This window comes from Dermacentor albipictus, unplaced genomic scaffold (assembly GCF_038994185.2).
Source record: "Dermacentor albipictus isolate Rhodes 1998 colony unplaced genomic scaffold, USDA_Dalb.pri_finalv2 scaffold_20, whole genome shotgun sequence".
In the NCBI taxonomy this organism is placed as follows: domain Eukaryota; kingdom Metazoa; phylum Arthropoda; class Arachnida; order Ixodida; family Ixodidae; genus Dermacentor; species Dermacentor albipictus.
This window is the reverse complement of record NW_027225574.1, coordinates 5,040,789-5,066,709: the sequence shown is the minus strand read 5'-3', so window position 1 is coordinate 5,066,709 and position 25,921 is coordinate 5,040,789. Positions and strand designations below refer to the sequence as shown.

General features: G+C 49.9%; 2 protein-coding genes across 2 annotated transcripts in view; one reads left to right on the top strand and one right to left on the bottom strand.

Annotated features, from left to right (window-relative positions):
- The window catches only part of LOC135920057 (phosphatidylcholine:ceramide cholinephosphotransferase 2-like), a 374,214-nt gene that overhangs the window by 211,797 nt on the left and 136,496 nt on the right, over positions 1-25,921 (top strand). The window lies entirely within an intron of this gene.
- LOC135920031 (tigger transposable element-derived protein 6-like) lies at positions 17,028-17,555 on the bottom strand. The gene has a single exon (XM_065454095.2). It carries the CDS (start codon positions 17,544-17,546, stop codon positions 17,028-17,030), a length of 519 nt encoding a protein of 172 aa, XP_065310167.1. The 5' UTR covers positions 17,547-17,555.

Genomic DNA, 25,921 nt, shown 5'->3' with positions numbered 1-25,921 from the left:
GCCGGCGACCCCCACTTCAGTGTGACGTCACGAATTTATATATATATATATATATATATATATATATATATATATATATATATATATTGTAAGCACTATTAACGTACTTCGTCCTTTTCATTTGTACATAGCCATCATCATCTTCCCTTTTCTTCGACTTCTTCGCGCGTGAGCTGCGGGCGCTGCCTTTTTTGGAATAAACAGCGCTGGGCAACTTGATCGGTCTCGGTATTATAAAGTGGTGGAGGTACGTCAAGATCCCGACGTCCTCTCGCATTCCCGTCCTCCCTGGAGCTCCGTTCCGGTCGCCGCCTGCACCCAGCTACCCCTACAACAATGGACACTTCCAACCCCGGCCCTTCCGGCGCCTCTAACCCTACCACAGAGACGACCCCGCCTGCGGCGCCCTCTTGGACTGTGACGAGCCCTCAGCGCGATCCCCCTGTCTTCGCAGGACTCCGCGGTGATGACGTAGACGATTGGATCGACCACTACGACCGCGTGAGTTCTTGCAACAAGTGGAATGACACCCAGAAATTGAGGCACGTCGCCTTCTACTTGACCGGTGTTGCAAAGACGTGGTATTTCAACCACGAATCCGACATCGCGGATTGGTCCACGTTTACCTCGAAGCTGCGGCAAATCTTCGCTTCCTCGTCTGGCCGTGCAGAAGTCGCCAAACAGAAGCTGGGAACGCGGCGCCAACTTCCCCAAGAGTCTTACACCTCATACATAGAGGATGTCTTGGCTCTGTGCCGCCGTGCGAATCCTAGCATGACGGAAGCCGAACGCGTCCGCCACATCTTAAAAGGCATTGGGCCTGTCGCGTTCAACGCCTTAATCGTGCAAAATCCGGCTTCTGTCCAAGACATCACCTCAACGTGTCAACGCCTCGACGAGCTGCAGTCTATTCGTCTTCCACATGACAGCAGCGATCCTCAGGTTCCCCATTCTCCAGATCTACGTGCTCTTATCCGCACCATCATCCGCGAAGAGCTTCACCTACAAGACCTCAGCCGTCCACCTGCTGCCTGCGCCCCAACCCCCACCTTCGACTTGCGCGAGGTCGTAAAGCAGGAGTTGACAGCGATGACCACACCCACGACGCATCTTGCTCCGGTAGCGCGCTCCACACCTACCTACGCGGATGTTGTTTCGCTACCCACCCCTACCGTGCCTTCCGTGCCTTCCGTGCCTACTGGCGTTTCCTATGACCATTTGGCTTCGATGGGACCCAGAGCACTTGCTGCGCCATCGTACCCTCAGTGGCGACCACCTCGTCCGGTTTGTTTTTACTGCGGTATACGCGGCCATATATCCCGCTTCTGCCGCCGGCGCCAGCAGGATGAAAGGCGAGGCTATGCTGAGCACGAAAGAGACCGCACTCGCCGATCAGCCGACTACTATCCCGGACCGTACTCGTCCCCGCCACAGCGTTCTCCGTCTCCACCAGCTGCTCCCAATCTGCCTCATAGTTCCCGTTCGGCCAGACGTCGTTCTCCATCCCCTTACCGGCGCTCTACATCACCGCTTCGCCCCACTTCCCATTTTGTCGACCAGCACTCGGAAAACTAACTGTTGCAGTTTTTGGAGGGGAAACTGCTTCCTATCGGTCTTCAAAAATTCCTCCTGTTCGCCCGGCCAACATGCTTTCTGTGACTGTCGAAGGTGTTCCCGCGTCAGCTCTCATCGATACCGGTGCCGCCGTTTCTGTTCTGCGGAGTGATCTGTGTTCGCGGCTCCGTAAAGTAAAAACGCCTTATCTTGGACCTATTTTGCGTGGTGCTAATAATGCATTCATTCATCCTGACGGACAGTGTACTGCTCGTGTTCTCATCGACGGTATACGCCACCACATCGAGTTTCTCATCCTTCCAACGTGTATCCATGAAATTATACTGGGTTGGGACTTCCTACATTCTGCTTCAGCCGTCATTTCATGTAGAGAGGAAGTTGTGCACATCACGGATACAGAGCTTGAACCTGTTGCGGACTCTTCACTTTCCTGCGTGAACTTGACCATCGCTGCCGACTACGTCCTGCGTCCTGGTCACGAAGACGTTGTAGCCGTAACTTCCAGTCAAATCGCCGACGGAGACGCCCTAGTCGCCCCTTCTTCCCGCTGTACTTCTCGCGGAATTCTCATTGCCACCTGTCTCGTCCGGTTTTCACGCGGCTGCGCCCTTCTGTCTGCTTGCAACACGACCCCAGATCCTGTGATGCTGCCCAAAGGGATGACTGTGGCAACCCTCGCCGACACTCAACCTATCTCTCTAGTCACGCTTTGCCCTTCTTCATCGCCAGCCCCAACCTCAGGTTTGGATGATTCTTTCCCTCCTCCAGCCGTTCTTGGTTCTGACCTAACAGCCGCGCAGTCCGAAGCCCTAATGGTGGTCTTGGCAAAACACAAAGCCTGTTTCGACAGCTGTTCGCCTGTGTTGAGCCAAACTCCTGCGGCTACACACCGCATCGAAACCGATGGTTCCGCTATTATACGACGACGCCCCTATCGTGTATCGCCGTCCGAACGAAAGGTCATTGAACAACAGGTTGCTGACATGCTTGCGCGGAAGATAATACGACCTTCATCTAGCCCATGGGCGTCTCCTGTGGTCCTGGTAAAGAAAAAAGATGGCTCAGTTCGCTTTTGCGTGGATTATCGAGCGCTCAATAAGATTACACGCAAGGACGTATATCCAATCCCTCGAATTGACGACGCTTTGGACACACTACAAGGGGCGGAGTATTTCTCCAGCCTTGATCTTCGGTCAGGATATTGGCAAATTCCGATGAACGAGACTGACAAAGAAAAGACCGCATTCGCTACACCGGATGGCCTTTATGAATTTAACGTGATGCCTTTTGGCCTTTGTAATGCTCCTGCCACATTTGAACGCATGATAGACAACGTCCTTCGTGGTCTAAAATGGAAGACATGCCTCTGTTATCTGGACGATATTGTCATCTTTTCGTCTGACTTCAGCCAACATCTTCATCGATTAGACGAAGTTCTCAAGTGCCTTGCGAATGCTGGTCTCCAAATCAATACAAAAAAATGCAAATTTGCAAGCAAAACAATAAAAGTATTGGGTCACGTCGTCTCAAAAGCTGGCATCCAGCCTGACCCCGAAAAGATTACTGCCGTTCTTCAGTTTCCTCGCCCCCCAGCAACAGAAAGATCTACGTAGTTTCCTCGGCTTGGCGTCATATTTTCGTAGATTTATACGCAACTTCGCAGCAATAGCAGCTCCTCTACACAAGCTACTGGTTACCGGTGCCTCTTTCACGTGGACTAGCGACTGCGAGTCGGCTTTTCAAGCTCTCAAGCGGCATCTTACTTCCGGACCAGTGCTTCGCCACTTCGATAATCGTGCCCCCACCATACTCCATACTGACGCAAGCGCACAAGGTATTGGCGCAGTACTTCTGCAACGTAATGCAGAATCTAAAGAGCAAGTCATAGCATATGCCAGCCGAACACTTTCTCCAGCTGAGCGGAACTACACCATTACAGAGCAAGAGTGCCTGGCTATCGTTTGGTCGATTCAGAAATTTCGCCCATACCTTTACGGCCGCCACTTCACCATCGTCACCGACCATCATGCTCTGTGTTGGCTGTCATCAATGAAAAACATGTCAGGACGCTTAGGACGCTGGATACTGCGCTTGCAGGAATATGACTTCACTATAACATACAAGTCTGGAAAGAGTCATCATGATGCAGACGCATTGTCTCGCTGCCCACTCTCACTCTCTCCCGGTAACGCGCCGTCGTCTTCCCAACCACGTCGTTCCGATGATACGCTTGCCTCCCACCAACTCTCGATAACGCCCCTGGACCGAGTTACGCTTTCATCACGCTCTGATTTCGTCTCGCTTCAGCGGGCCGACTCCTACTGTCGAGCTCTCATGGATCGCCTTAGTGGGTTCACCGAACCACCCAACAGCCGCTTGCGACGCCAACTTCGACAATTCCGCCTTCAAGGTGGCGTGCTACACCGCTACGTTTACCACCCAACAGGTCACCGGTGGGTCCCAGTTCTACCTCGCTGCCTTCGCTTGCGGGTATTAGAGGCACTTCACGACGATGTATCGGCTGGCCACTTAGGCTTCCACAAGACTTACGACCGCATAAAGACCCGCTGCTTCTGGCCTGGCCTATCAACAACGGTGGCCAAATACATTGCCTCTTGTGCGTCATGTCAGCACCGCAAACGCTCGACATCCCCTCCTGCCGGTTTACTACAACCTCTCCCTTGCCCGGACGCACCTTTTGAATTTGTTGGCATTGATTTATATGGTCCCTTGCCGTTGACACCCTCCGGTCACCGTTGGATTGTCACTTCGGTCGACCATTTAACAAGATATGCCGAGACTGCCCCTCTGCGATCCGGCACCGCTTCTGAGGTCGCCGACTTTTTCTTGCGCGCCATCATCTTGCGTCACGGGGCTCCTCGCGTTCTTCTCAGTGACCGTGGCAAGGCGTTCATTTCACAAGTTCTCGAGGAAGTTCTTCGCGCCACTAATACCGTCCACAAATCTACTTCTACTTATCATCCGCAAACCAATGGCCTTACTGAGCGCTTCCACCGTACGCTGTCTGACATGATTGCCATGTACATCCGTCCTGACCACACTGACTGGGATAAAATTCTTCCTTTTGTGACATTCGCATATAATACTGCTATTCAACGGACTACCGGCTACAGCCCTTTCTTCCTTGTGTATGGACGATCTCCTTCCACCATATTCGACAGAGAACTATTTTTCGCACCTTCTTCGCCTAACGCGTCGCTTCCAGAAGATTTTGCTGCCCGAGTTGCACATTGCCGTCAAATCGCCCAGCAAAGCACAGAAGCTACCCAAGCTGAGCGCAAGCGTTACTGCGACAACAAACGCCGTGACCTACGTTTTCACCCAGGAGACCAAGTCCTGCTTTGGACTCCAGTCCGCACCCCAGGCCTCTGTGAGAAGTTCCTTCCACGCTACATTGGTCCATACACCGTTGTGCAGCAAACATCTGCAGTGAACTATCTCGTCCGCCCAGTGCACTCCGTCACTGACCGGCGCCGCCGGAATACCGAAATCGTTCACGTGTCGCGGATGAAGCCCTTCACTCCCCGTTTAGATAATCTCTAATCTGCGGCCAGGCTGGCCGCTTCCATGACGGGGGGAAGTTAGTGTAAGCACTATTAACGTACTTCGTCCTTTTCATTTGTACATAGCCATCATCATCTTCCCTTTTCTTCGACTTCTTCGCGCGTGAGCTGCGGGCGCTGCCTTTTTTGGAATAAACAGCGCTGGGCAACTTGATCGGTCTCGGTATTATAATATATATATATATATATATATATATATATATATATATATATATATATATATATATATATATATATATATTGTGGGAGTTCCTTTTGTCTACCGGGGCGCAGTCGTTGCTGTGGCTCCGGCTCCGGACTTATTCGCCATTGCGAGGAAAACCCCTTCCAAATGCCTGCCCCTCGACTTCGCACCGTTATCCCCGGGCGCCGCGGCCTCGTCCCGCGACGTCATACTACGCGTCCCTCCGATTGGGTCGTGGGGCGTGACGTAGGGAAGAGGCCCCGACTGGGGAGGATCGCCGTGCGCGGGGGGAGTCGTGCTCCGGCAGGGACGAGCGCTGGTCACGAGAGGCAAGCTGCAAGGTACGTGAGCTACCACCTATTTGTGTCCCCAACGCCCCGGCCTGGGGACGTTCACGTGCTTTGTCAGCTTGCATAAGTGTGGCCTGCTGAGTGGCTCTGCGTTCCGCCCTTGCGGTAGTCGCAGGCGCTCGGTGCGTCACATTCTGCGTGTCCGAACCGTCGCAGACCATTGTTGGTGACGGGAAGCGCTAGGTAGCGCTTGCGAACGCATTTCGGCCCGCGTGCGCGAACCATTGTTCGACGCGGCGTGTAACCTGCCTTCCCCCGCCATCGGGGACCGCGGGCGCCGAGTGCACACCGTGTGTTTGGGTGCAGTTTGGCACGTGCTGGCCATATTGTAATCAATAAACGCATTAACCGTCCTGGACGTCTTGTATTCTTGGCAGAGCGCCCATACGTACGGCCAGAGCCGGCCAGGCCTTTCGGCTCGGTGCTCGAACCTGCGGTGGGTCTATCGGCGTACGCTGTCGTGCTGCGTCGTGAAGCTCCACTTCTCGGGGCCACTTGGCGACGCCATGCGGGGAGACGTCGAATGAGCCCACAATATATATATATATATATATAAGTTTGGCAGCTTCGGCTCTACAAATGGTAGTGAAATTTGCTAAGTTCAGCCTTTAGCTCTTTGGGAATACAAAGCCGCCGATGTTTATCGATAAAAGCTTAATGAGACCCGACCAGACGGCATCGAAATTCATGACTTTACGGCGAACTTGTGCGGGAACTTCAAGGCGGTGTCGGCCACAGGCATTTCATTCTTGCGTCTTTTTTTACTTGCCAAGTCTCTTGTAACGGCAAGAGCGTCTCTTTATGTTATTAATATCATTATTTGCGTTTTGCAACGGTTGTTTACTAAAACAGCCTAAACATATATTTTTTTTTCTTTAGTGTCCCTTTAAGCTGTGTTAGTAAATTACACTTCTCGAATGCCATAGAAACGTCAATCTTAACATAAGCGCAGTATTGCTAAACCAGGAAAGGTTTTGAAACGAAGTAAGAGCTTGGAAGGTCCCGCGCTGGCTCGCCGTGGCATTTCTACTACGTCTGCTCGGGACTAGGTAACAGCTTATCGATAAATAAGTATTGCATATTCGCAGTCTATAAAGGAAACAAAGGCTCACCATAGTGAGTTTGGAGATCTTTTTCTGGAGAAAACCGCCCCAAACATGGAAAAAAAGAAAATACTTCGATATTGGTGGCGTCATAGAAACTTCCCATGACGTTTCAGTTCGGGCACGATATTAAAAACATAATAATAAGAAGAAAAGAAAATAAGGAAAAGAAAGCGGTAGGAGCAGGAGGGGCCGTGGACTTACCATTTGCTCTGTTGTTAAGCAGCCTGTTTCCGTCAAGCAAATACAAATCGAGTCTTGCCATATCGAAAAAGATATATGTCCCATATCCAATAATCCCATATGAACCGCATGGGATTTTATATGAATCTCCATATGTTCACATATGTCATAATATTACTGGATATCGTAGTTATGGGACGTATGAGTCTGTCTCTCTTGTTTTTTATAATACGTAAAAATACTTCACCAATCCAATTTGAGCGATGCTCGTTAATGTTCCTTTACACATGGCGTGATTCGGCGTCTCAGAGCCACGTGACGTAAGCTCTGCGATTATGTACGCCGTGTGAATCGTCATATTAGCGCGTGCACATACAGTGCACATGATTAGCTGTGTTTCAATATTCGCTGTATACGGCCACATAGACAGCTAAATAGACAGCAAAGCGACAGCAGCCATCTTAAATGTTGTTACGATTCCGACACAGCCGCGGGAACAGCATCGGAGTCAAGAACGGCGAAGGGTATATATACCTCGCTGAGCAAACAAGATGGTGGCTCAGCAACCTGTCTGAAATTTTGGAGGAAACTCTACCTGCGCACAAGCGAAGCGCTGAAGTACAGCATAGATATTTGTTCTGCTTAACTGTTTTTGATGCGAAAGCCTCGAATAGCTCAATGAGCGACAAAGCCGGCGCTGCTACAGCAGCACAACGGCACCTAAGTTTCGTCACGAGTGCGCCTCGAGGGAGCAGAGCGGGCGAATGGGAACACTCGCTGCCGCAATAGCACGCCATGCAATCTAATATTGTAATAATATGATATTATATTCCCTGTAGTGATTTTTTGTCGGACATTGCACGCTATACACAGCTGATTGCGCGACGCCACAACGAGCGTTGCCCACGCGTCGCAACTTCCTCACGTTATCGTTGCACCGGGGAGGTGGCCCGATCGTGCCGCGGTGGACACATGCATACTGTGTATGTATCTGTTCTTGCACCGTTATCGTGTGTTGCTCGCGGGCGAGATTGCCAGAACTCCCTTGATGCCAGAGCGTCGTGCTGACACGATAAGAAATAAGCGCCATTGTCCCCGCACCTCTCCTCCCCCACCGCGATACGCGGCCCGTGCAGGGGTGGTGTAGAGCCGGTCGCGTTCGAGTTCACCGTGCGTGCGTGTGCTGTCGCTTCGTGTTCCTTACGGGCGTGCACTCTGCGACTGCAGTGCACGACAACAAGGTACGTAGTACTACGTGACGCTTGTTTTCGTAGGAAAGTGTCACCGATTCATCTAAATGTTATTTAGTCCAGCAATTCCTGCCGTTTATCTGCTTCGTTTATTTAAGTTGTGGAGCCCTTCCTGTAATCATGACGGGGCGGTGGGCCCCGGAGGGTATTGCAAACGCTTCTGCGGCTGAGAGCGTAAGGGGCCGCGCAACCGGGATTGGCTTACGAATAGAGCTTGTCTCGAACATCCGGGGGCATTCGACGCGCTTCGTCCATGTCGAAGCAGGCGTACGTCGCCGCTTTGAGGCGTGGCGGCGAGCTCAGTAGAACATCTCCGTGTCAAACCTATAGCACTACTATACTGAGCCGGCTCTTTAGACGAATGTCGCTGGGTTTGCGCCCCATGTAGCACGCTGCGCTTTCGGCAGTTCCCCTTGTAGTACACACATTTTATGCACTCTACAGTATAGTGGCCATAACTCTTTGTGCTGTACAGTGCTGTAAAGTCAAACTATTCTGAGAATATACTGGGAAAAAATTTATCTCCTTCTTCGACAACCTTTAACTGGCGGACACTGTGAGCGATGTTCCGTCCATACACTATATCTGTCTTACCGAGCTCTTCCCCTGGGATACGAAGCTCGAAAACTGACCTTTAGTTTTGTACCTTCGTGGGAAACGGTTTCGTAAATTCCTGACTGCAGGTTTGACGGAAAAAAGGATTGCGGTCTGTCGTTCGACCATATAATTCATATGCAACACCAGTTGCATACATTTGCTGGCCGCGGGAGCTACGGAGAAAAGAAACTTAAATTTCCGCACGTTTGCATGTAGAGGTCCTTTGCGGTGCACGCTCGCGTAATTCTAGACTGCAGTTACAGAGCGCATGCCTTGCCCACTATCAGAGTATTTGTGATTGTTTGTTTCATGTGCTGGACGAAGACGTGGTACGCCAATGGCGTGCGCACTTGGCTACGTCTGCTAATCGTCGTACTTAATTTTCAACGGCCCTTTCATCTCTCTTAATTTTCGTCGATGCCGTCTGTTCGTGCGAGAGCGTGAGCTCCAGCGCGCCGAGGCGGCTGCGCGTTCACATCCGGCGACGAGTTAAAGGTCAAGGGTTTTCTGTCTTAAGAACGGGGTATTTGTGTGCACGCCCCACGTCGATCTCCATCTACCCGTTGCCAAGTTTGGCCGCTGCGACGGCAACGTTTCGAGCATGACCTATGAGGTCTGAAAGCTGGCGTGATACGCGACAGTTCGTGACTCACTCTGAACGTGGTGATCGCGCACATTTCATGCTAATGTCGCCGAATTTCTCGCCGCATTGCAGCAAATGTGAAACTCCTCCCCTGTTTGCATAAGAGGGCCTCCCCTCTCTCTCTTTGAACTATGGTTGGCCATACAGCTGACTCGCACTGTGATTGTTGCCTGTTCTTTTTTTCTTCTTCTTCTTCTTATGCCAGGTGCTTCTGGGTTTCCTGTTATAAAAGAGACAATGTAGAAAGTGCGAAGCCCCCTCCGTACTTCGTTTGCGGCGCATGTTAGATTTCTGTGGGAACTCTGTTGTTTCACTCGGCTGTTTGAGAATGCTTTTTCTTTATCACGTACTTGCATATATCTTGTTCATCTTCTTTTCTTTCATTAAAAATGACAATAATAATATTAGCAGTTGGTAGTAGTGGTAGTGTTTCAACTTGTTCTCATTTTAATGAGAAAATAAGGAACTGAACTGATATGTAGGCCTCGCTTCTCAGCAGAAGAGTTGTTGAAAAGAAAAAAAAAAGGCAATTTCAGGCATCCATCTGCTAATGTCCTTCGTATGCATTTCGAGAAACGCGTCACACTGACGCAACTGAGTAAAACTGTTTTGCCGAATGCTTAAACCATAATGAATCGTTATCGGCCGTGGATCAGTGCTCTGTAGGCTAACAGCGCATTTGTAAGCCTTGCCACTGTCGTGTAAACTGCCAAGCCGCGCTTGTAGGAAGAAGGGACGCCTCTGCGTGTTTGCAACTACACGCTTCACTGCCTTTTTCTATATCTCGATCCGTGTCCATGCCGGTGTGTGCACCAGGCGTATTGTGTGGGTGTTCCTCGGTACATGTAAACATAACCTTTTACACCCATCCACTGATCTGTGCGCAGTTCTTTGGGTAGACTTGAATGCATCCAGAAGCCTCCCGCCGCTGTGACTTCGCGAGTTGAATTGATATCATGTTCCACGTGTGGCCCTCCTCGAGTTCGCAGACGGTTCAGCGTACTGTTTGTGTGACAGTGAAGCCGGCTAGCGCAGCGGTTCCGCTGCGCAGTCCAGCGACGATATACATGTGCATTAAATTCTGAGATTTTACGTGTCAAAACCATGATCAGAGTATGAAGCATGCCGTAGTGGGGCTTCCCTGTCTTTTATTTTTTTTCTGACGGATCAAAACACCCCTGTAGTTCTTTAAAGGATGCTTAAAGGGGTCCTGAACTACCACTCGTGCTTGGTGAACGCGGAATATATGCGCTAAATGTAAACGTATTCACATTCAACGTATGTGAATGCGAATGCACATTCACATACGTATTTGGATGTTTTCACTCGTGAATTTAGATTGAGACATATTCATGTAGATGAATATGAAAAAAAAGGAGGGGAAAAGGGAAAATAGGGGTGGGGGTGGATATGTAACAGAGCTGAGTAAAGCATACGCCTGGGACAGACGCGATCGAATAGACTATGGGGTACGTGTAGTTTCTCGTGGCATAACAACCTGATTTCGAAATTTGCTTGGAATTGGCCTTCTTCGGTTAATTTTTCTGCTTCGGTTAATTCTGCTGCAAAAAAAAGTCGCAGTTTCGCCCGAAAGGCGAAGCATTGTTGGCAATAGTAAAGTATTAAACTACACGAAATAAAGTTCTTCGTTTTGTTGGCCGTATATATTACAGTAAACGTTTCCTTACGAATTAAACTAAAAAAGATGGTGTCACGCGCGCACAAACAAATATTCTTAGGAATGGCCTGCCGAGGTGCCAACATGTAAAGTTTCTCAGCCAGCGGCAGCAGCAGGGTTGGTGTTTTCTGGGAAGCCACCGTCATCCTCTAGCCGAACGGCGCCACTAAGTCTACTGTGTGCGGAGGACAGTGCGCCGCGTCAGCCACTCTCTGTCGCGGCAAGGCCGAGATGAGTTCGACGAACCAGATTTTATTACTGAACCCGCCACCGCCGACCTGGTCTGCCGTGAACGAGGGAGTTCCCGAGGGAAGGTAATTGGCGGCACCTCCCCACGCGCCTTTAACACGTAAGCCCGAGTTCTGCGAAGCCCGTCTCACCTCGGTGGGGGCAGCGAAACCAGTGCGTACGTGCGTGTGTAAGCCCTCCCGCTCAAAGGCGGCTCGACTTCGATGACTGGTCGAACGGTTCCCTCACCTAGGGATGTAGGGAGCACAGAGTGTTTATAAGCAGCTGTTTGTCGGCTGCTAGGGGGTGATCGTGCTCGTGAGCTATGTGCTCGTGTTCGCTCTCGTATGCTATATGCTTCGTCTTGCGGGCTCCATTTGGGAGCCACGCTAGACTGTCGAATGTATCCCATGTTATAATGTAAAATATATGTTAAATAAATCCTGCTCACCTAGTCCTGTCCCCCCAAGTTCCTTCCTACAACGACCTCCAAACCCTACAACTGGTGGCAGTGGCGAGATCGTCCGTCAACTGTGACAATATGAAGAGATCGCACTCAATGACCACAAACACTCGCTGCCGTGAAGCATGAAGAGCGCCGGTAGCGGGGAGCAAACTCCTCGTGCTGCCTCTTGTTTGGAAACATGGAGGTTAAGTGACCGCTAATGAACGCTAGTGGACGCTAATGGACAGCGCGCGTGACGCCACCAGCTATTTCGGCTTGCGCTTAAGCATTTGAACCAGATGCAGATTACCTCAAAGTACGACGTGTGGGCCGCGTATGTGCGTAGAAGTACGGACAGCCATGCATAGCCAAGGCACGGCTAGAGGTGGGAGACCCTAGCGCGCGTTTGATCACGGGACGTCCAACATTGGGCGCGCGGACAGACGGCGTGCATCAAGCCACCTTCATTTCGGCCCACCCTCTTACGCTGCCGTTGCACCCACAGCATACGGCGCGCGGGCCGCGGCCTCATCGCACTTAGACTTTATACGGAACCTTAGGGGCGATGGCGAAAATTCGCCTGATGTGTCCCTGTGATCGCTATCGCAACGTAATACCGGCAAAGTGGAATCCACAAGAGCTTCGGTCGAGGTGAGGCATGTGGTTACCAGCCGTTAGAGATTTTATCAGATAGTCCCGAGTTCCGAGATGACGAGGCCACTCGAGAGACGATACAAATGCATCTGCAACACTTGCACAACGGAACTCGAAAGCCAAAGTGGATGTTTTCCTGTGAAATCGAGCAAGTTTCACCGTCTAAAGAAGCGCAAAGCTTGCGTTGTGAACAGCAAACAGCCAAAATAAGTATTTTCTTAACCGAAATAAATATCAAGAACGAAAGAAATTACTTGCAAATTTCATCAATCCCGTCTTCCTGCAAGCAAAAGCAGGCGCCCCTTATCTGCGAACTACCTACATTTTTTTATGCGGCTTGTGTCGGGCTGAGATATATTTATGTAACCTTGATGGAGCGAAATCGTTACAGGGCGGCGAAATCACGCAAGCTTGTAGTTCCCGCACTAGCTGCTCGTGACATCATGTATTTGGCTTGTGTGTGTGTTCTGGTGGAACTATATCTTTTTGTTAGAAAACAGCATAACTTCGCATTCTAAAGGAACCAGAAGAATCTCCCTGTCGAGTTTTTGAGAACTCGGTCTCCTCACGCGATACGACCAGAACACGCAAAAACACTTTAAAATCCGAGACGCGACACTGGCACACCGATATGTGGATAACATGCGGTATTCAAAGAGAGAACAGCCGCGGCCTTCATTTTCTACGCTTGTAATCTACCATTTTGTCCAAATAAATGAAAGCGGGCTCCCGTAAGAATATGATCCCAAAGGTATTTAGTGTTGCCCTTTAACGTCCTTTAAAGTGCACCTAAATCGAAGTGCGCGAGCGTTCGGACATTCCGCCCGTTTTCCAACTCTTGTTCCCTCAGTGCGAAATTAAGTTAGATGAAAGTGCGTGAGAAGCCCACTCCTCTTGAATTGCAGAAAGCAGGCGTAAGCCAATATAATATGAATGAATAGGGCTTATGAAATGCCGCCAAAGTGCGAAATCGTGGAAAAATACCAGTCCGAAAAAACAATTGGTGGACACGGCACGGCTGGCGTCCCGAAACTTGGTCAGCACGCATGGAATGTTCTCGCGCAGAGCGTTTGTTTTTGGTGAGACATCAGAGAAGTGACTTCGTGATATCACTCGTTCCTGAATGTGCCCCCCTTGGGACACATCTGCGACATTAACCGATGATTGTTTGCAAGCCGTAATGCTACGTCTTTCTTCTCGATCGCCGTGGTGGAAGCGGCCGCCGTGAACAGGAATGCGGCCGCCGCGACCGCGGCGGGGAGTCGAACCGGCGACTTCGCGACTCAGCAATACAGCGCCACATGCCACAGAGCCACTGCGCCGAGTACCAGGATGACTGTCATAGAGGGTGCACTGGCCGCCGCACTTGTGCCCGCCAAACAATTCGTGGACGCTGCATGTGTACACACTTTCGCCGATCGATTCGCGTCCCTGAATTTCAGTGACAGTTCTGAAAGGTCTCTTTTCAGATGATGAAAGCACGCCGCATTGTTTGTTTCCGAGGGAAACAAAAAGGCAGGAATACTATGTATAGCTTCAACACACAGAGGCCTCACGCAACACGAGACACCTGTAGAAGTGGAGGCCGCGGGGTCACTTTGTAGCTGTCATGTTGTCGCTCACTGCGAGGCGGGTGTGTGTGTGTGCGCGCGCGCACAGCGGGGCAGTCTAAAATGGCCCGCGGACAGCTGTTACTGACTCCCGGGTGCACCTGTCGCCTCCAGTGCATGTGACTGTACTGCTTTCGGGTGCATGCGTCAGCGCGGCGCAGTAGTGCAGCGGGTGGAACAGGCCCGCGTGCCAGTCGAAAAACTACGGGACCCGTATTCATAAAAAAAAAATGCTTACGCTGTAGAACTGCTCGCAAGAGCAGATGTGAGTCAGTCGTGATGTCGGCCCTATTAGAGAAGGCGGCCGACTTTGTCTGAAATACAGTCGAGCTCCTCTGCAACGAACGTCTCTTACAACGAAATGGCCTGTATACCGACGGAATAATTCTGTCCCGGATCCGTTGTGAGTGGAGAGGTGTGCGACCTTTTACAACGAAGTGACCTGTATAACGAATAATTTGGGAAGGCTCCAGGCACATAGTTTTGTAGGCGTTCTATGGAACACGGGACTAGAAACTACGATTCTTCGGGCCAACTTGTTCGCACACCAGTATTTACGGCGAAGTAACGCATTTTAGACAGTGTCAATGCAAGGCAGCATTATTTTTGTCCTAAACTGATGGTCATCGCTGCACTTGAGCTCATGCACGTGAACGCCACGAAAAGCATGCTCCATAACTTGCAGTATATAGGGAAAGATACGGCGCAGTCTTGACGCGTTTGTGAAATTGCATAAAAATAATCAAGCGCTAGCGTGTGTGCGTGCTCATTATGACATCGATATTTCGCATGTGAAGAGCACTTACGAACGACAAGCTTTGTGAATTAGGCTGAAATAGCTCTGTGAATTCAGCCCCTGAATTTTGAGTGATAATGTGTGTAGGCAACAGAGAGAGAGGGAGGGAGGAAAGGCAGGGAGGTTAACTGGAGACGCGTTCCCGCTTTGCCACCCTGCTCTGGCGTGGGGGATATTGGGATTGTAAAGACGACAAAGAGCGAGAGGGAAAAAAAGGAACAAGAAGAAAGAAAGAAAAAGGAAAAGACATGAACAGGTAACAGAAAAGGCTTTCCAGTCGCAGGCATTCACACAGGCCGGTCGATCTCAAGAAACGCAGTAGTGCTTGCACGGCCTTCTGATGCGGCGTTAGGTAGCGTCGATGTTTCAAAATTCTTTTTTCCGACCGAAAGCGATTGTCTCTGCAGGCTGTTCTGCGGGCGCTGACAAAGAACATGACGAATTATTTCCGCGTCGCCGCAGTCGCCGCATGCTGTGGTGTCAGCCATGCCTATGCAGAACGCGAAGGTATTGGTAAACGTGACGCCCAACCATGGCCTACACAAAAGGGTCGCTTCTCTTCGGGGAAGCCTTGGTTGAAGTGGAAAGCTTAAGGTTGGGTCCAAGGTGTGTAAACAGCCGTGCATAAAATGTGGTGTAGTGCATGTAGTGTAGTCCACTCTGACGTAGTGCATTGGTGTGCAAGTAGGCGGAGCATCCTTGCAGCATCTGTCCTATATAGACAGCGGGATCGATAGGCGGTTGTCTTCTGCATGAGCTCAACGAGCAGCTTGACCGGCACGTTCATTGCCGATGGTACCACAGTGACTTGGTAGCCGCTGAAAAAATTATTTCATGTCCTTGCTCAGTGGAGATGATGTATGGCGTCTGTGATTTCAAATACCAATTGTTCATGCGGACCTCGCCGTAAGGTTGGCAATAAACACTGTATAGTGCCGTCTTCGAGTCATAGAAAATCGACCATTTGTGTGTTGGTTCGTCATTAATAACGTGTAGTGCGACTCGAAGCGCTGCGAGTTCTGCTGCCGTCGACGTTGTCAAGTGAGATGTTTTCAACTTGATAGTGGTGGCTTTGGCTGGAATGACGGCAGTTGCAGTAGAGCTATTCGGCAGGACGGAGCCGTTGGTGCACATTCCCCATGTATTTCCAGCGAAGAACTTCAGAGGGTGGCAGATTCTTGTCAACCGTTTCTCCATGTACAATGCAGGGGGGCTCCAAGAGATATCTCTGTCAATTATGACACCCGAGAAATTGTTAGACTGTACAAATGGTATCATCTGCCCATTGATTAGTACACTGTACTGCATCATGGGCTTACGTGTTCTTACGGCGAGGCTGGCGTTCAGAACGTGGAATCCACCAAGCACATCGATTGCTACGTCAGGTTTTAGAAAATGCAGGGAAAATGTTTATTAGCTTAGTTACACTGCAGCAGTACGGAATCCCGCTCCATGCAGGAGCGCGTTAAACGTCCGACTTCATATCAGGACTCTGTCCTCACTCTCGAAAAGTGTCTGCTTTTAATCCAGTCGTCCTCCCTAGGCGAGTCGACTAGGGAAAATAACACTCCTCGACTCCGCTGCGATACCACGTCCATACTCACAACAATCCGCAGTAACTCCGCCTCCGAAGAGTCTCGTTTGGAATGTGTGGCAAGAAAGCAACCTGCGACTCCCAGGTCGTCAACCGTTGTTCCCCTCCTTTTCATCCTTCGCTCAGGCTGTCAGGGGTAATGCTGTGGTAATGGCCTTTTGTGGGACCCGTCAAGAGTCGGTGTCCACGCTGCGTTTACTTCTTGATAGGCCGCTGATGGATTGGTGGTGGTTTGACTCCTGGCAAACGTGCAATTAACGCCTTTGTTGTGTTGAGACGTAACAGTGTAAATGCCACTATGCATACTTATCCGATGAAATCTCCAGGCCTTGATTGCGGAAGTAGAGTGTAGTTTGAGTGGCAGCTTTTTGGAGCTTTTTGTAGGCAACACTCTGACCAAGGCGATATAAGACGTATGGGCCATATATATACAGTCCAGCCCACATATAACGAACTTGATCGTCACGTGGCATTTGTTCGTTGTATCCAAAGTTCGTACTAAGTGGACCACCTATAATACGGGAAAAAAGAGCAAGCGAGACTAAAGTTCTCTTTATTTTTGAAAAAAGTCCGTGATGCATGTCTGCTTCTTCAAAGTTGATCGCATCACTGCCGTTTCTAATTTTTCCAGCGCGGTAATATGTTCATCGCCAAGGCCTCTGCTGCACACGATTTCCTTAAGCGACGCGATGTAACCGATCGCGGTTGAAGCGTTCACAGCAACCGGCGGTAGAGCAGCATCCTCGTCCTCGTCGGTCTCTGGGCAGTCAGGAAGGGCTCGCACTTCACGCACGATAGCTTCGTCAGTGCATGGCTCGGCAATGTCGGCGTCGTCATCAGCAGAAACGAAATCGTCCCAGGCAACGTCAGGTCCGGCCAGCTGCGTGTCAACGACGCGTTGCCACAAGTCCTCGTGCGACCGGCCTTCCGGTGGGTGATCTATGGCGTCCTCGGTGCCTGGGCCCATAAAACCCGCCTTGCGGAAGCAATTTTCTATGCACTCCGCGGTGAGTTCCATCCACGCCGCTTTCAATATGTCCACGGCGGCAAGCAAGCTGATGCGAACTGGCATGGCAGCATCAATCGCGATCAACAAGCGTTGGATGACGCGCCGCCGGTAGCACACCTTGAACGCATGAATGATGCCCATATACAGCGGCATAGGCCCCTGTAGTTGACCGCCGGCTCGGTCAACTACAGGGGCCCGACAGCTTTGCGTTCGCTCTAACCGAGTGTTGAGGCCACAACAGTTCGTTCTATGTGAGACACTGTGCCATTGCCCCAATATATATTTTGACGGTAGCACCGCCCTCGTTCGTTCTAAGCGAGCGTTCGTTATATCTGCGGCTGTTATAAGTGGGCTGGACTATATATATATATATAGTCTTGATGTTTGTACTGGAACTTGTTATCGATGAAGACACTTATATTCTACCCCCGCCCATATATATTGCCCTCACAGGCCCCTATATATCAATGTTGTGGTCGAAATGGTTATGGGGCTGTAAGGTTTGGGGTTGGGCATGAAATAAGTGGTAGCTGGCCCATGCCGTCGTCTGACTCATCCACGCTGAGGACGTTGTTGAAGGGAGGGACTTGTGCTCATCGAGGACGAGGAATATGGGATTTATTTAGAATGTCTACTCAAGGGTGGACAACGTTACATTTCATCCGTAACAGGACAGCCGACAACGCCTGTTTAAAAACCCCCTGTCGTCCCCAGATCCCTAGGTAAGGGAACACTGTCGTTCAGCCTTCATCCAATGGGAGCGTCCACTCATCCCAGTCGACCCGCCTTTAAGGGGGAGGGTTCACAGACTCACTTCCGCACTTTGGTTTCACTGAACACACCGAGGGGAGTGGGTCGTCGTAGACAGGGGTTGACACGCTTGACCCGAGCAGGCGCCTCTTGATCCCAGAGCTGACCTCGCAGCTAGCTGCCGCGTCTGTCCATTGGCTGTGGCGACTTCTAGGGCCCGTGAGATAGCACCGTAAAACACCCTGTTCCAGCAGTTCTCTTGCTCCAAGTAGACCGTGAAGGTGACAGTGAAACAACTAACAATACTCGGTCCGCCGGACATGGCTAGACTCGCTGGCGACGCTGGCTGTCTGCAGGAGGCGCATTGTCTGCTTTATTACAAAAACGGCGCCGAATAAAACAACACACGAAGAAGGGAAACACGAGACAGCACGTAGTACGTGTGTAGCACGTACTACGTGTGCTACACGTATGCTACACGTGTGTTGTTTTATTCGGCGCCGTTTTTGTAATCATGCTTAACCAACTAGCCCACCAACACATGCTCTGTCTGCTTTACAAAGCGATTCGTCGCAGTGGGCCGGGAAGGGTTCGAAGGTCGCTTCTCCGAAGATCGCCAACACCGCAGGTCGATCGAAACTGCAGCGGGCCGTGAAAGGTTTGCAGTTCAGTACCCCTTGTTAAGAATGGCCTGCCGAGGTGCCGGCATGCAGTTTCTTAGCCAGCTGCAGCAGCAGGGCTGGCGTTTTCTAGGAACCGACCGTCCTTCTCCAGCCGAATGGCGCCACTAGGTCTACTGCGTCGACTTGCTTTGAAAGGACGACAAGGTGTCGTCTCTTGGCGTCACGATGTCTGCTGCGGCTACCGACTGTGTGAGGAGGACAATGCGCCGAGTCGGCAACTCTTCGTCGCCGGAATGCCGAGACGAGGTCGACGAACCAGGCTTTGTTAGTGAACTCGCCACCACCTACCCGGTCTTTCGGGAGCGGGCGAGTTCCCGAGGGAATGTATTTGGCGGCACCGTCCCACGTGCGTTTCAAGACGTAAGCCTTGAGTTCTGCGAAGCCCGTCTGGCCTCGGTGGGAGCAGTGAACGCTGTATGGAAGTGTGTGTAACCCTCCTTCAAAAAGGCGGGTCGACTACGATGCCGTTGGACGGTTCGAATTGGCGGTGAACTTCTGTTTTCTTTCACCTAGGGATCTAGGGAGGACAGTGTTTATAAGCAGCTGTTGTGTGGTTGCTGAGGGTGCTCGTGAGCAGTGTGCTGGTGCTCGTTTGCTGTATGCTTCGTCTTGCGTGCTTCATTTGGGAGCCACGCTAGACTGTCGAATGTATCCCCTGTTTGAAGGTAAAAATATGTAAATAAACCGTGTACGCCTAGTTGCTCCCACGTTCCTCCCTACGACCTCCAACTCCTACATCTGGATGACAGCGGTGAGATCGTCTTACAACTCTTACACCCTGCAGGCCGGTCGTAACAGGGCCCATATTGTCGCTGCATTGCAGCACCATGCATGCGGCGCAACGGCTGACACGAGTGGTATTAGGGAACAGCTCGAATGAGTTACTGCACGCTGCTAGCTGTGCCACAGTTGGCCGGTAACCACTGCAACAAATTAAGATAAAGGTTTCGTCCATTGAGTTATTTTGCCCTTTGCAGCCATCGCAACTCCGAGACTGCACCCGCGTGCCTTTAGAGCGGGCGCGGAAAGGACGACTGTGCCCTTTAATTGGGACTCAAGCTTGTGTTGTATGCGACGTAAGTTGTGTTATATAGGCTCGGAGAAGCGAAAGATGAGCCATTCTGAATAGCACCGCTATTTCTGAATTACAGTGCACTGCTTAACACGACAAGTCACGCAGCTTCTCTTTGTCATCTTCTTCTTTATCTATCTGTGCGGGGTGTGCATGCCAGCTGAGCTGAGGTGCGTGTTCGTTTGGGTATAGGCGACTGATGACGTAATGGACTTGACTGTTCTCTGCGCGGCCGACGACAGATTGCGTTAGCGCGGCTCACCGGACGAGAAGACATGAACGTATAGTACATTTTCTGCAAAGGAAGCGCCAGGCGGCTGAGTCTTTGACGCTAGCCGGGCGTTATTGGCTAGTGCTGTGTGTCACGAAGGAATAGATGAACGAGGGCATCTGGCGTTCGAGCCATTCGGGGGCCCCTTTGTGCGTGGGGCGGACGCCCCGCAACCGATGGGGCAACAACGTCTATACGCCGGCGCGGGCGTCGCCGGCTGGCCTTGCTAGCCATGATGGCGCGACGGCCGCCTGCAAGCCACTACTGCGTGCGCGCGCGTTTATGTCGCGCCTGACGCCTCGCCTTGGCGTACGCCGTTTTTTCTGTGAGCTATAGGAGCGCGCGCGGAAGGCTGAATGCGGGAGGAGGGCGTGGTAGCCGCCCTGCTGCGGTGAACTTAACTGGTCGATTCGGGAGCAGCTTTTATCTGAGGCACTGATGAGAAGGCATACGCGGTCTGGGTCGATTGTGACGCAAGACCTGGGCACATTCAGAGCGCCCGTATTTATAGAAAGCGCTTCGTACGCTATAGCGCTGTTCGTGAGTATAAAGGCGCGCCGATTATATAGCCGCGATATCCAGCATATTCGTGGAGATGGGCGGATAGTGACAGACACCTCTTGCTAATGGCAATTTCAGTGAATTCGGATTTTTGGGTCGTATTCACGAAAATGTGCTCACGCTAGAAGCGTTCGTTAGACCAGCTGGCAGTCGAGTATGCTGTCGGGCGTATTAGCGAAGGCGGCCGACCGATAAGAACAGATCATTTACTAACAAAAAGCTTTCTATATTCCGCTCCTTATTCAACAAAAAAAAAGGGTGGGTGGGGGGGGGGAAGTATCTTATGTAACTATACAGTCCGTGACTCGTCATCGCATCGGTTGCCATCACGAGTGGCGGTCGCCGGCTGCCGACCAAACACAGTCTGTCGTTACCTACTCTTCGTAGGAAAGACTACGTGCGTCAGCTATAGCTGGATTAACAAAGTCATTCATTCATAAAAATATCTTATCTTTATTAGTGATTTTCCTTCTGATTTTCCTCTATCCCGCTTTCTTTCTTTCTGTTCCCCCTTTCCCTTCCCCAAGTGTAGGGTAGCAAACCGGACGCTCGTCTGGTAGACCTCCCTACCTTTCCTCTCTTTGCTATCTCTCTCTCTTCCTTCTGATATAACCGTCCCACTAAGACTGTTTGAAGATGACTTCGTCATATATAATAGGATCGAATCGTTAAGAGACTAGTTAGACCTCAACAACTATTAATAAAAATTCCTACAATGATGTAATAAATGGCAAATGTCACTGAACCCAGTGAATACAGCATTGGTCCTCTTGGACTAAAAAGTGTAACAGAATATCAATATTAAGGATTAATATTTACCCCAGACTTGAGTTGGAACACGCAAATCAATGAAGTATGTAGCAGGGCAAATAAAGTTCTGTGGGGCCTCATGCGAAGACTGTATAGCGCAACTCCTGAAATGAAAAGCCTGGCATATAAGGTAATAATACGGCCAATTATTGAATATGCTGGGATAGAATGGGACCCTCACACAGCTACTAACCGTCACAAACTGGACGGAGTTCAACGACTGGCTTTTGGATTCATATTTGATGAATATCAGCGCTTGCAGTCTCCTACTGAACTATTCAGTCGTGCAAACCTTTCCGCTTTAGTACTATGGACGAAATTTGACAGTTAAAAATTTTTATTTCTAATTATTCCTAATCGGGTTAAAATTAATATGTTTGAACTGTTTGTAATTTCACCACGTCAACGCTTTAGACACAAGCACAGTGTGTGCATACAGCCGCCATTTACATGGAATGACACATTCAAATGCAGCTTTTTTTCGCGGGTGATCAAAAGAATAGAATGACTTGCCAAATTCAGTCGTCATATCTTCCTCCGTCACTGCTTTTACGGCTGCTTTAGAGTCCCTTATCTTCTCTGATATGAATACGTCTTAGCATGTATTTTTGTATCTTATGCTCATAAAACAAGTTTGTTTTGTCTTTGTTCACCGCATTTCACTTATTGTAGGTACTACCGTTGTACAGTCTTGCCATTTTTCGCTCGACGTGCAGGTAAATTTGGCATCTGTTTTTGTTTGGCCGTTTTTGTTTGCGCGCGTATAACAAAGCCGAAGGTCGCTCCAGTGATAGGGTTTCACGACCCGTCGGCCGGCGGCTGTCGCGCCTGATCGTTCTCTCTCCGCTGCAAAATTGTTGCCTCCCTGCCGCCCCTCTTTTGCAAATGGTATGACGTAATCTGGTAGGGGCATTAAGGAAGACCGAGGAGTCGTTTCTGGAGCCCGTCCGGTCCGTCTTATTATTCTTTCGATCCCCTGTCTCCCATTGTGGCTCGGGCGCTCGCTTTTACCGAAGGTTACGTCTTTATTATTATTATTTTTTCCCGTCATTTACTTCTCCTTAGGCGCGCTGAAGTAAATGTCAATCCTCGTTAATCGTGGACTGGAGCCAGAGTGACGTGTCTATTAAACACAGTGTCCGGAGATAACAGCTCGTATTCTATTTTATGGCAGTCAATCGGACAGTCCGGCTACTAGAACTAACAGAATTACTAGGGACTACTTTTGTTTTAGTGAGAAGGGAGGTAGGTAAGCGTCTAGATTTCGTGCGTCTCGTCTCAATGCCGACATAGCTTTCTCGGCAACGGTCGTCGGCGTTTCGTGACCGGCCAGACGAACATATAAGTGCGACCTTCTTAACGCCGTAAACAGCGAATCTGTTTAAACTGGTAAAATATTTTTTTTCATATCTTCGTGCACTTGACTGGAAAAGGTTGCATTATTAGCTAAATGAAAAATAGACCCCATTTCTCTTTCCTTTCTTTAATTTCGTGCCAAAACTGCAGCGCTGGTACGTCGGCGCGTGACGTCAATGATTTCAAAGTGTTTTCTCCTACTGGAATGCTTCTGGCGTAAGAAAAGGTCTCGAAGCTTGTAATGTTAAGTGTTCCGTTCCTTCGGAAGGAAATGTCGTCCTTCCTTACGGATAAATAGTCAACTAGGCCCTATAGACCTTTTCATCTTGCGAGGACGAATGGGCGCGCGGTGAGCCTTTTCCTCCTCTCTGCATTGTGCGATCCGACGCGGCGCAGCTTGGAAGTATTGCTGTCGCGTGCTGCGGAACGATTTCGAGATGTTTTAGATCGTACTTTGTGAAATTTATGAAAGGTCGTCGGGGAAGCCTTTCGTTGCATCGTAACTACAGTCGTGGAAATATCTCTTGGGTGCGCAAACATGTGACGCGCATTAACAGCCGCGCTGTGTGTGTGTGTGTGTGTGTGTGTGTGTGTGTGTGTGTGTGTGTGTGTGTGTGTGTGTGTGTGTGTGTGTGTGCACATCGGTTTTAATTTACCGAAGAAAGCTGGTGTCTCTGTATTACCAGCATTAAATGGTAAATCTGCTCACTATCGGATCGCTGTAATCCAGCACCTACCACTGCTTAGGATGATCGCGCAGTTCGTAAACGGTCGCATTGCTGGACTAGCTTAATTCACACTGTAAGCTATCCTGTTAATACTAACCAAAACTATTTCATTCATGGGTGGAGATCTCATCCACCGAACCTAGTGGTCACGCAATGTAATCTGCAGCTCACAGTTTGAACGCTTGTCAAAGTATAACAGCACAGCTCCTATCATAGCAGAACGGCACCCACGCTGTTACGATCGTCGCGTATGTTTCATTGCTCCTAAACCGCAGCTTAGAACTAGAGGATAATACTGCAATAAGGTCACATTAGGAAATGGAACATTCAGAGATACACAATTGATCTCCGAGGCTGATTGTAGGCTCAAACACTCGCTCACATATCGTGGTGCGTGCTCCGTCCGCCTCAACGCCAGTAGAAAGTCCGGCCATACCGACTTAAGTCACTTCAGTACGTCTCACAGAACCGTTTACAACGTAGAATACGTCACGTCATACTAAACAAGCCGCACGAGCGCGAAAACAAACGCCAGAAACTACCGCCGAGCGTGTACCTGCCATGCAGAACGTAGCGCTCGCCCTAGCCAGCTTGCCGACTGCCCATAGATGGCGACACTGCGTAGCACAGGAAAAAACAATAACAGGGAAGAGGAAGAGAAATGGGCAGCCATAATTAAGCACAGAGCGCTATGGGGATACAGCAAGTACGAGGCGATCCGAAGTATCTGGAAAGGTGTAATGAGTTTAGGACTTACTTTTGAAAATACGGTTGTTTGCTTTAAATCAGGGGTACAATCAGGACTCGATGGAAACCAAAGGTCAATGGGATGCATCGGATTGGGCGCTCACAGGAAGACTATACAAATGAAGCTGTGCGGGGTGATATGGGCTGCACTAGTTTTGAAGTGAGGGAAGCTCGCAGTAAAATTGAGTATGAAGAACGACTGAGGAATATGGAAGCAAGTAAACGGGCTGGGAGAGTGTTCAGGTATCTGTACAGGAAAAACATTGATTCACAGTGGAGGAAAAGAACTAGAAGCTTACCAGCAAGTGTGCGGCCTGTAAGGTGGGCAACATAGCAACAAAGAACGTCAAGCGGAAAGTCAGAGAGGCTGAAATAATCTCATGGGTGCCGGCAGTGGAAAAGAAACCTGCCATGAGTAACTACTTAAGAGGAGAAAACGTAATCAGGAAAGAAACAGTTTATGACAACTCAAAGGGAAGCTCATTACTTTTCGAAGCGAAATCGGTATGCCTTAGAACACGCACCTATAAAGCGAAATATAAGAAGAAAGAAGCATGTGCTTGCTGCGGTAAACTAAGGGAAACTATGGAACATGTTTTATTCGAATGTGAAGACGTGTACTCAGTGGTCGATTTAGGCACCACTGGCCTCCTTGAAGGCCTTGGGTTCAACGCGAGCAGTGGAAAAGTAAACGTGTCCGCAATAGTGATTAGTAAAAGGCGATTGGAGGATTGGTGGAAGAAAGGTAGGGAAACGACGAAAACCGGAGTCGTACAGAAGCAAAGTTCGCAATAGGGGATCAGAAAATTTGGTTGTAGGAGTTCATAGTGTTTTTTTTTTTTCTTCTTGTTTAACCTAGGTAGGACATTGGGCAATATAATAGCAAGAGCTTGGTGGCGCAGCTCACCGCCCCGTTCTAAAGGGGACGCTCATAACATTCATTCATTCATTCATTCATTCATTCATTCATTCATTCATTCACCCATTCATCCATCGACCCATCCATCCATCCATCCATGGTGGCGTCCATGAAAAAAACTATGTATAGTGGGTGCTGTCAAAATGCGTAGCCTCACGGCGAGCTGCTGGCAGCTGTAGCCCGTCTTATGGGTTTGCGTCTTTTCTGTTTTACCAAGGCTCCTGCCACGATGCAGAGTGGCCGTTTTGCTTTTGCAGAGGGGTTATTTTTACTAATGCAGCTTTTAAAGAGGCACTAAAAAGAAAAATAGCCCGACCTGTATTAGTGCTAAAGCATTTCTACTGTAGAAAAGAGTGAGACAGAACACAAAAGCCACCATTGTCGCTAGAGCATCACAAGCCGACAGAGGCACAAAAAACTAAATGCGGGGCGGCGCCACCGCCTTCAAATTCCCGCTCCAGTTCGCCGTGACGTCATACGCAGTTCGTTGCCTTGGTAACAAGACAGGGGTTATTGGAGATCGCTCGGAGAAGGCCTTCAT